This window comes from Sinocyclocheilus grahami, unplaced genomic scaffold, assembly GCF_001515645.1.
Source record: "Sinocyclocheilus grahami isolate Dianchi unplaced genomic scaffold, SAMN03320097.WGS_v1.1 scaffold130.1, whole genome shotgun sequence".
Taxonomy (NCBI): Eukaryota; Metazoa; Chordata; class Actinopteri; order Cypriniformes; family Cyprinidae; genus Sinocyclocheilus; species Sinocyclocheilus grahami.
In genome coordinates this window covers 233,473-244,557 of record NW_015505309.1, presented here as the reverse complement: position 1 = coordinate 244,557, position 11,085 = coordinate 233,473, and the positions used below count along the sequence as shown (strand labels likewise).

At 36.2% G+C, this 11,085-nt stretch overlaps 2 protein-coding genes across 6 annotated transcripts in view; one reads left to right on the top strand and one right to left on the bottom strand.

Moving 5' to 3' along the window:
* The first annotated feature begins 1,124 nt into the window (after positions 1–1,124).
* On the top strand, positions 1,125–6,562 carry LOC107590569 (serine/threonine-protein phosphatase 4 catalytic subunit B-like). Of its 4 annotated transcripts, none has more exons than XM_016279392.1 (10): positions 1,125–1,217; positions 1,374–1,514; positions 2,191–2,408; positions 4,580–4,631; positions 4,715–4,765; positions 4,909–5,010; positions 5,125–5,298; positions 5,642–5,768; positions 5,850–6,039; positions 6,155–6,562. In XM_016279392.1, exons 3-10 carry the CDS (start codon positions 2,299–2,301, stop codon positions 6,282–6,284), a joined length of 936 nt encoding a protein of 311 aa, XP_016134878.1. In that variant the 5' UTR covers positions 1,125–1,217; positions 1,374–1,514; positions 2,191–2,298; the 3' UTR covers positions 6,285–6,562. The 4 variants fall into 4 exon arrangements, with proteins under 4 accessions (XP_016134878.1, XP_016134877.1, XP_016134879.1 ...); XM_016279391.1 differs by having other exon boundaries at positions 1,125–1,264; XM_016279393.1 differs by lacking the exon at positions 1,125–1,217 and having other exon boundaries at positions 1,360–1,514.
* A 1,013-nt stretch (positions 6,563–7,575) lies between these two features.
* The window catches only part of LOC107590571 (ADP-ribose pyrophosphatase, mitochondrial-like), an 8,607-nt gene continuing 5,097 nt past the window's right edge, over positions 7,576–11,085 (bottom strand). The window contains exons 2-7 of one of the 2 annotated variants that reach the window (XM_016279398.1): positions 10,743–10,832; positions 10,544–10,630; positions 10,258–10,389; positions 9,974–10,120; positions 8,609–8,693; positions 7,576–8,493 (exon numbers count right to left, since the gene is read on the bottom strand). In XM_016279398.1, the coding sequence (XP_016134884.1) occupies positions 8,435–8,493; positions 8,609–8,693; positions 9,974–10,120; positions 10,258–10,371 (405 nt within the window). In that variant the 5' untranslated portion in view covers positions 10,372–10,389; positions 10,544–10,630; positions 10,743–10,832 and the 3' untranslated portion in view covers positions 7,576–8,434. Of the gene's footprint in view, positions 8,494–8,608; positions 8,694–8,957; positions 9,374–9,488; positions 9,574–9,973; positions 10,121–10,257; positions 10,390–10,543; positions 10,631–10,742; positions 10,833–11,085 lie in introns of those variants that run through there. The other variant, XM_016279395.1, reaches the window with a different exon arrangement.

Here is an 11,085-nt window from a genome sequence, read left to right as displayed (position 1 = left end):
CATAAAACACTGTTACAGAACATTATTACCCAGATCACACAGTTACATCTCTAAGATGTCTGCTAAAGAGTGCATGATCTATGAAACTGTGCAAAAACATCTGATAAACATCTTAGGAAAAAAAGCTGATTTACATGCATTCTAAAATATAAACATCTTCAAGACATCTGATAGATGTGCAAACACTCTTAAAAAAATACATCTTGCAGATGTAAATGCAGACATTAAATAGATGTGAGGTTTCAGGATATGTGCTGTCAGGGTAGTCACTAGTGAACTATCCAAAACACATTTATTACAACTATTATAAACAAATCATATTCAAAATGTAGCATGGTGTGCCATATAACAGATAAAAACTAAATTACAGTGTGCAGAACAGAAGCATTCAACACAGTTGTTTGTTATATCTATTAAAGGGATAGTTCACCCAAAAATGAAAATTCTGTCATCAATTAGACTCACCCTCATGTCGTTCCAAACCTGTATGAGTTGCTTTCTTATGTTGAACACAAAAGAATATATTTTGAAGATGGCTGGTAATCAAACAGTCAGTGGTTGCCATTGACTTCCATAGTAGGAAAAAAAATACTATGGAAGTCAACGGCAACCACCAACTGTTTGATTACCAGCCATCTTCAAAATATCTTCTTTTGTGTTCAACATAACAAAGCAACTCATACAGGTTTGGAACGACATGAGGGTGAGTAAATGATGACAGCATTTTCATTTTTGGGTGAACTATCCCTTTAACCCTGTCACATTGTGCAGGTGTGTTGACTCTATTGGTGTGTTTGTGCAAAGCAGCATGAGTCAGTACAAGAAGTGCGCGTGGCTAACAAACAGTGTGGCAAAAAATGTTTTAAAAAAATCCTATTATTCTGTCTTGTATTAAGAAAGTTAAACAAACAAACAAACAACGCTGAGAGCCGTCTTAGAAAACGGCTCTCGGACTGAAGCAGAATCTTGTTGTTCACTCAAAAGAGTCATTTATATACTGTTGAACTACTATATTTATAGGAATGATCTTCTCCTTTTCATTTATTAGAGTCGACTCTCAGAGCCGACTCACTATTTCAAACGACATTCCATTTCAAAATAGTAACAGTCATCCGGAAGAGACCAAGAGAACAAACAGATCTTTCTTGGTTTACCTTTCATTAACGTGGTTACATTGTCCTATTAAATTAAATTAACTTGAACTAAGGGATGTACATGTATGTAATGTATTACGCCTAATATCCTCATGTATCCCACATTTAAGGTTTAAACTGTTAATAAATTACATCATGACAGGCAGTATAACTATCTTAACATTTTCTGTCAGATCAAGATTTTTCCACTAACCCTTTTTTTTACGAATTAAACGACAGGGGCCTTTATTTTGAAAGATGAGGCGAGCGGTTGCCGCGGGCTTGTTGATGTGACGCTCACACCTGCATACGCCGCTTTACCAACTTACCATCTACAAAACAAACAACGGACGCCTAAACGAATTTAATCCAAAGCCCAAGGTATGTAATATGTATTTATACTTACATTCCAACGTGTGAAATGCAATTCTTATTTTAGACGTAAAAGCAGAAAACTCAAACAAACACGGCACAGCATGACTAGCATTCACGCTAACCGCTTTGTGCCTACTTTTTTTTTTTGTAATCCAGGCTTTGCAAATGTATTAGAAATTATCATTTGTGTAATCAAATTGTAAGATACTCAAAGGGTTCGTCAAAGTGGGTGGACAAGTTGCGTCCAAGAAAGTGAATAAATAAAATAGTTTAATTTGTTGTATTTTTGTAGTAATGATATTTAAAATAACACCGAAATTCTCATTTAAAATTAATGTAACAGCTTACCAACTGATAAAAAAATTAAGATTATATTTATATATTGTATTATATATGGTATTATTTAATATAAATATTTAAATTACAAACAATATTAATATAAATATTATTGTGAAATAGTTTTTTTATTATTATTATTATTAAACTCACTGATACACTGAAAGACTCACTGGCAGATTTGTCTCAAGTAAGTTTCAAGCTTGCATATGATTGAAGTTTCTGATGATTCTTTTGTGTGTGTGTGTGTCTCTGTTTTACAGTTCTTTTCTCATCTTGGCATCTTTCGGGATCATCTCGGTGTGTGTAATTATGTGCACAACCTCATAGTCTCTTTGTTTCTCAGGAGGCTGAGTGTGTTCGTGGTCTCTGTGAGACTAACAGAGGACTGGAGAGCCAGTGAGAGGGGTTTTATCAGCCTCACATTGAGGAGTATTTCTGTGAATGTGTATGCATGTGTGTCATGATGGGCGACGTCACTGACCTGGACCGACAGATTGAGCAACTCAGACGCTGTGAACTTATCAAGGAAAATGAAGTCAAGGCACTGTGTGCCAAAGCGAGGTAATGCTTAGGTGTTCAAGAGACCAGGGGTCCGTTCTTCGTACCTCGCTTAATACATCTGAGATGATTTGAAAGATTCCAGATCTAGTTATCATGATATCTGATCTCTGGCTAATTTGGTTCTTCAAACGAATTTGCGGATCTGATTAAAATATCTGGATTAAGTTGTCTAAGGATAGCACGCATTCTCATGTTCCCTGAAAAGGGCAGATGTATCGATCGATACTGGAGACCACGATCAGCAATGCAGCGATTGGCTGGCGGCAAGACAGCAACGTAAAGACATCATATAATTAAAAAAGACACCTGACGAAAAACCCGACAAATTCCTGGAAACAGCCAAGCGAACAAAACTACATAAATGTAATAATAGATAAATGAAATGTGCACTGTTTTTATTTATTTTTATTTTTTTACATGATTCCCAATTATTTATATTCACGATTTTTAGTATTTGTACAGGCTTTACATTTTTATTTCAGTGTTGTAATTATTAATTAATTTAATTTTATCTTTGAAGCAGATTTGTTAAGTGACAGCGTTAATTAAAGTTTCTTAAGGGTCAAGATCATGCTATCTGCATCTGCATCTACTTTAATGTTCAAAAAACACATTATTTTTCAAATACTGTACATTATTGTAGGTCCTCTATGCCCCGCCTCTCTCAAACGCTTCGTTTTCTACAAAGTCCCGCCTTCCGACAAGCGCAGTCTGCTCTGATTGGCCAGCTGACCCAGTGCATTGTGATTGGCCGAACACCACAAGCACTCGTCGGAAATGTAACGCCCCTTACCATAATCGCGAGCTTCATCTTTCAAAATAAATGTAAAGACAGAACCAGAAATGGGAACAGAGTCGCGTGACAGACAAAGTGATGAAGCTGGTATGTGTTTGCAGTACACAAGCCACGGTTAAGACAGCTGACTCCACTGTGATGTGATGTGACCCCCTCTCTCTCTCTCTCGCTCTCGCTCTCTCTCGCTCTCCCTCTCTCTCGCTTGCACACACACGATGCGCAAAACTCCGCATTTGAACAGTCAATAGCAAATACTTAAACTAATAACAAAACGGTAGCTGATTCAGAAGCGCCAGATTGTCATAGCAAATTCAGAATGACCTCCTCTCCTAGGTTCACGAAACGGTCGTCCATAAAATGCATTGCTGTTCTGTTGTAAGTCATCTTAAAGATTCCTAAATGCATCTACTTCCGGAAGGCCAAATAAAGTGCTTTTGCGTTCGCCTAGAAACACACAGCGTCTCTCTGACATGGTTGCTTCAACACTAACTGCGGTTTTTGAAACCACGCCTTCTTTCTTTGCGTGCACATTTGGGCCGCATTATGCAAATATTTCCACATAGTGAGGTAGATATGTGGGGGCGTGTTAGAACGAGCCGTTTTAGGGGGGCGTGGCAGAGTCTTAACTTTGATAAAGAATATCTCCTTTGGTTTTGAGACTTTAGTCTTTGCAACTTCAGGGATCTTATCTATGCACAATCAGCTTGTAACACTCCAAAGAGAAAGCAAAACTTGAAATCGCATCATATGACCCCTTTAAATTAATGCACGACTCAGATTAACGTTATAGCATGTGTATAAGACTCCAATACAATTATAAAGTAAATATTTCATCACTAATACATTTTTCAACGAGTAAACCTGGCTGTGTCTATAGTGATATAGATGATGACTACACATTATAATATTATTTGTATTTTTAAATTATTATTATTGTAAATTACTACCCTGGATCAGTAGGGTACTCTTCTAATAAAGTAGCAGTGGCTGGGACAGCTTTTAAGTATCAGTTCTGCTTAGAAAGATGCAATCTAATCCTGTTTACATGAAATAAGCTTAAACCTGCTCAGGAGCAGGCTTAAGGACCTGTTGCTATGACAGCAACTCCGGGATGAGCTTCGAAGAACCAAACAATCCAAGATCATGCCAAATCGTCAACAATCAAATCCAGCTAACTGAGTTGGCGACGTATGAAGAACGGGCCGCAGATCTCTCATTATGCATTTGTTTTACTCCGCTACGCACAACCCATGTGCATCTAAATGACTGGTGCTGATTGTTCTCAAGTTTTATATCATTATACAGTTTCTTGTTGTGAAATAATGTTCAAAAGCTACCTTACTTATGCTGTAAGTGTCATTGTTTTGCTTTATAGGGAGATTCTAGTGGAAGAGAGTAATGTTCAGAGGGTAGATTCTCCCGTCACCGTGAGTATTTCTGTATACATTACCTTTTATAACCTTTTATAGGATTGTGTAATTGTGAAAGCAGCTCATTATTTTTTTTTCAGGTCTGTGGAGATATACATGGGCAGTTTTATGATTTAAAGGAGTTATTTAGGGTAAGCGACTGAGAATGCAATATGGCATTTGTTAAATTTACAATACTTTTGAACTTGTATGGACTGGTAGATCAAGTTTCTTAAAAAAAAAACAACAACAACAATGCATTGTGCTGTGTTGTTTGACTCATCTGGGTCTTCAGGTGGGGGGTGAAGTTCCAGAGACAAACTACCTCTTCATGGGAGACTTTGTGGACAGAGGGTTCTATAGTGTGGAGACTTTTCTGTTGCTTCTAGCATTAAAGGTGTAGTATCTGTCCTGAAGTTAATCCTGTTTGCTTTGTAATGTGTGTATGTTAAAGCTGTTCTACACTCTGTAGTCTGCTCTTATTCATAGTCCTTTATATTTATGTCTTCAGGTGCGATTCCCTGACCGAATAACACTGATCAGAGGGAATCACGAGTCAAGGCAGATCACGCAAGTGTATGGCTTTTATGACGAGTGTCTCAGAAAATATGGCTCTGTTACGGTCTGGAGGTACTGCACAGAGATCTTTGACTATTTGTCCCTCTCTGCTATTGTTGATGGCAAGGTAGGTCTTCTTAATTCTGTATCTTTCCACTTTCTATTTTAATGTTTTAACAATGTAATCTATTCCTTATTTAGCAGCCATTACTCCAGTCTTCAGTCTCATATGATTCTTCTGAAATCTTTCTAATAGGCTGATTTGGTTCACAAGAAATGTTTCTTATCAATGAAAACAGCTGCTTCATATTTTTGTGAAAACAGTTTTTCCTATTCTTTGAACAGGAAGTTCAAAGGAACAACATTTATTTGAAATACAGCTCTGTTGAATGAATGTAAAACTTGTCACTTTTGATTAATTTAATGCTGAATAAAAGTATCATACATATAAACTTGTTTTTGCTCCTCAGATATTTTGTGTGCATGGTGGCCTTTCTCCATCTATTCAAACTTTGGATCAGATCAGGACTATTGACCGAAAACAGGAAGTTCCTCATGATGGACCCATGTGTGACCTGCTGTGGTCTGACCCAGAAGGTGAAGAAGACTAATGTGATATTCGACAATAAAGGAAAGGCCATCAATATGTTGTTAATACCTCTCTTTTCTTGTCTCTAGACACCACAGGGTGGGGTGTGAGTCCCAGAGGAGCTGGATATCTGTTTGGTAGTGATGTGGTGGCACAGTTTAATGCTGCCAATGATATCAGCATGATCTGCAGAGCTCATCAGCTGGTGATGGAGGGCTACAAGTGGCATTTCAATGAGACTGTGTTAACGGTGTGGTCTGCTCCAAATTACTGTTATAGGTATGTTTCTTCTCATCTTACAGTGGTCCAGTAACTCTTGTGTGTATCAGTGACCATTAACATGTAAATATGCTGGTTTGAATGAATGAATTTACTCTTTTGGAATATTTCTTAGGTGTGGTAATGTGGCAGCCATTTTGGAGCTTGATGAGCATCTCCAGAAGGAGTTTATCATATTTGAAGCTGCACCTCAGGAAACTAGAGGCATCCCCTCTAAGAAACCTGTGGCTGACTACTTCCTTTGACTTTTTCTAGTCCAGGAGAAAAATTGGAAGCATCAGAAACAACATCTGTATACACTGATTTTTTTTTCTTTTGTTTGTGCTGGCCAACTTTTATCTGCACATTCAGTATTCTGTGAATGGACCAGTTACAGCATTTATTGCCTTCACATTCCTTCCTCTTTACAAATGTTTTTATTTATCTTGTAAAATGTATTTGAACCGGTTTTAACTGTCCATAATTATGTGGTAGTTTTGTATTTTCAAACTGGTGATATTTTTTCCAACAAAAAAAATAAAATAAGTGGGTTTATATATTTGCATATATAAATCTACAAAAACTAGCATATTTTTTAATATGCAGCTGCTTGTATTTATACAGCCGGTGGTCCATATCCGCAATCATTTAGCACTGATTAAAATGTTTGTAATCAAACCTAAAAGATTTGCAAGATCTTGAAGCATAGGCTGTAAAGATGTAAGTGATAAATCATGATGGCAAGGCGTCATAGACAAGATCATACACAAAAGAGAACACTTTCAGGTGCTCAGTTAAAGGCATTGAAAACTTGCTATACTAAAGTTACTATATATTTTTGAGTTCAATGGTCACAGATTTAAAAATGGAATCTAGTTGATGCACACATAAAAGTTGGAAGCTGATTTGGTTCTGACCTGTTATTTTACAAAAACATTTTAATGTCCAAATATTGTGATATTTGATTGCCAACATTAAGCAGATTATGGGTATTCCTATTGCTAGTAAATAATATTTTTTCTGTTACTGGTAACCTGAAAGTTTTTCATCTTACTAATGTTACAGAGTGGCCAACTAAAATGGATCAAAGATGTGTGAGGCGAAATTGCACAATGTTTTACAATGTAAGTTATAATTTATTGTTTTAAAATGCACTTAAACAATGTTTTTGTCCATCACAACACATTTATGCTCTAAAAAAATCATTCAGCGGGTAATATATTCATTGCAGCCACAAAAATAATTCCTTAAAAAGGGTAAGATCAAATAAGCAGTGTGGTGAAATATCGTCATCTTACTGGATTTTTCTTTACTCTTAATTAGTTCTCTTAAATGGGAGCTTACAACCAACAATCATATGTACAACTGTTAACCAGATGGCAAGATCATGATCAAAAACATGATTTTGTCACTACAGAATCATTCAAAAAAACTGAAGCCATCGTGAAAATCTCTGAGACAGATCTTTCTACCTCATCAACAACTCTGTCCCCTAATCTGAGAGCACATACTTGGCAATTTTTGCAAGGTTAAAAGCAACATCGAGAATTTATTTCCCTTGTGTCACTCTTAAGCTTTAATGTTGACATGATCAAATCTGTTGCAAACACCAACGCAAGTACTTATTTGACTCAAGTGCCTCACTGTAACCTTCATTTATTTCATTAAGAAAATGAGGGCCAATTGACTTGTTTTTAACCTGGAGATTTCCTTGAACAAGTATAAAAGAAACCGGCTTTGAGAAAATTCATAATGTCCATGATGTTCAGACTGAGCAGACTAAACATATTGACACTTTCTCATATTTCTTGCTCTAGTTGCTTTTTGAGTATGTCAAAATAAAAGAAATCAAATCACGGTATCAAATACTTTTACGCCAAATCATTTTCCTCAAAATATTGAAATGTAGCACAACAGACTACAACACACAGAATAAGTGTATAAGATATTTTTTTTCTTTTGGTTATTACCGAAAGAGTCATAGATAAGTTCTTAATCGAGCAGTAGTGGTCAGTTCATTGTAACAGGAAAACTTAATCTGTATGCCTCCATTTCTAGTAGCCATGCATTATTTAAAAAGCATATAGATTGAGGTTAACATTTGGTTTATTGGAATGCAATTTTTAGCAGTGTTGTGGCAAACAGTGCACACTTCATATTAGTATGTGCCAACCGCCAACACACTTCATATTAATATGTGCCGGATTTCCCTAGTTTCTGTCTGAATGATGTATCTAAGCTACAAATCTTTTTATGCGTCATTCAAATTAGACTCATAAAAAGATTTCCTTCATTTGTTAAAGAAGAAAGCACTTTTTACTATTTTCTGTTACCAGTGGGCATTTCTTTCCTTAGCAACAGTTTCTAGGAAATGCAAGTGATTCGCATAAAGGACCAGGGAGGAGTCGACATCAATCTAGCTCACTTGACCTGCGTCGTCGCCTGCTTGCAATGGAAGCTCACTCACACTATTGCCTAGATGTAAAGAATTGAATTAAATACGTGGGATAGAACAATCTACTTTACTCAATAAGCCAATAACATATCATCCCAAATATTATTACGTGTTTCATCAATACACTGTTTTTACCTGATTCATCATGGAAATTGACTGCAACTGTCTCCATCCAAGCATTATCCGTGTTTCTTGGATCATCTACATAACCTTTATACACCTATAGGAAAAAAGATGCTGTGTTATATAGTGCTGCAATGCTTAAGATGCAGTCACATTTACCGTCGTTTGGTGAAATCCAGTAATTGCAACAGGAATCTGCGTGATCTGTTTTTCGTGAGGGTGAAAAAGTTTTCACTTTGTGTTATATTTGGTCAAACAAATTTACCGTGTTGACCAACAGAAAGCTGCTTGGTTCAAAATGTTATGACATTTATATGCATTATAAAATATATTAAAATAGATCATTTTCAAATTTTCTAGTAGCCATGCATTATTTAAAAAGCATATAGATTGAGGTTAACATTTGGTTTATTGGAATGCAATTTTTAGCAGTGTTGTGGCAAACAGTGCACACTTCATATTAGTATGTGCCAACCGCCAACACACTTCATATTAATATGTGCCGGATTTCCCTAGTTTCTGTCTGAATGATGTATCTAAGCTACAAATCTTTTTATGCGTCATTCAAATTAGACTCATAAAAAGATTTCCTTCATTTGTTAAAGAAGAAAGCACTTTTTACTATTTTCTGTTACCAGTGGGCATTTCTTTCCTTAGCAACAGTTTCTAGGAAATGCAAGTGATTCGCATAAAGGACCAGGGAGGAGTCGACATCAATCTAGCTCACTTGACCTGCGTCGTCGCCAGCTTGCAATGGAAGCTCACTCACACTATTGCCTAGATGTAAAGAATTGAATTAAATACGTGGGATAGAACAATCTACTTTACTCAATAAGCCAATAACATATCATCCCAAATATTATTACGTGTTTAATCAATCCACTGTTTTTACCTGATTCATCATGGAAATTGACTGCAACTGTCTCCATCCAAGCATTATCTGTGTTTCTTGGATCATCTACATAACCTTTATACACCTATAGGAAAAAAGATGCTGTGTTATATAGTGCTGCAATGCTTAAGATGCAGTCACATTTACCGTCGTTTGGTGAAATCCAGTAATTGCAACAGGAATCTCCGTGATCTGTTTTTCGTGAGGGTGAAAAAGTTTTCACTTTGTGTTATATTTGGTCAAACAAATTTACCGTGTTGACCAACAGAAAGCTGCTTGGTTCAAAATGTTATGACATTTATATGCATTATAAAATATATTAAAATAGATCATTTTCAAATTATAATAATATCTCACAATATTACTGTTTTTTCTTTGTTTTTAATCAAATAAATGCAGCCTTGGTGAGCATAAGAGACTTCTTTCAAAAGCATTTAAATATCGTAATTATTCCAAACTTTTGAAGCGTAAGTGCATGGTCTTACCTGAAGACCTGCTGAGTCGAAAAGCTCAGTGATTCGCTTTTGGATCTTTTCCCTCTCACTTGGAGATGCTTGCAGAGAGTTCAATGCCTCTTCTGAGAACTCGCGCTGCAATGTTTGAGAAATGCGCTCTCCAGGGTCCACCATTCCCTGAACACACAACAACAAATATAACCATCTTTTTGCATATTAGCAGAATTTATTTTAAACATGCTCACCCCACAGATGCTGCTCACTCAAAATAACCACTCTGAAAATGTAAAACAAGCACTGAGGTTCATACTCACCCCTGGGATGGCCCATTCGCCACAGTCCAACCTCTTGATGGACACAAATTGCAGCACAGGGAGTTGAGAGTTAGTGTGGTGGACACGCTGTCTTGTAGAGTCCCTTTTCCACATGTATGAGACCACAGGAAACTGGAATGTGTGTTCAAGAAGGTTTTAAGCATGTGAACCCTGCCACATTACACACAAAATACCTTGCATGCATGGAATTGTTAAACCAGTCAAATGGGAAAGAGATTACATGTAAAAGGTTGGTTTCCATTTATTACGATACACATTTTAGTACCTGGTAACTATTGGATCAGCGGCGTGGTTTGGACCCCACCTTCCCAGTAATCCTCGGCCCTCTAGCCCAGTTCTTCCATGTGGATTACTGAGAATGATTTACAGTGAGTAAAGACATTGATAAGCAGCAATGCAAGCACTGTAAATATTGCAATCATTGAAATATTTTGGATGATCTGGTGTTTTAAAGTTTGACTCACAGTGGTTTGCCATTCTGAATACGATATGAGCCCTCGTGGCTTCCCCTGTCCACAGATCCATCCAAAGAATTGAACTGTGGGGAAAATGCACTATAGAAAGCATAAATAGATTTTTATACATATATTTCCAAACATACATCAGGTAAATCATTATCACTGTAATTCTCTTGTGATACACTGTGTGAATTTTCTTTTAAATCAGAAAATTTGTAGTGTTTGTTTAGGATTGATTTATATATACTAAAATAAAAATAATTATTAAATAAAATGTTTTATAAATATATATATATATATATATATATATATATATATATATATATATATATATATATATATATAAGAG

Coding starts and splice junctions, on each gene's coding strand:
- LOC107590569 (XM_016279392.1), top strand. CDS start 2,299: ATGTGTGTCATGATGGGCGACGTCACTGACCTGGACCGACAGATTGAG. Junction 5,011..5,124: donor TGTTGCTTCTAGCATTAAAG/GTGTAGTATCTG, acceptor TTATGTCTTCAG/GTGCGATTCCCTGACCGAAT. Junction 6,040..6,154: donor GCTCCAAATTACTGTTATAG/GTATGTTTCTTC, acceptor AATATTTCTTAG/GTGTGGTAATGTGGCAGCCA.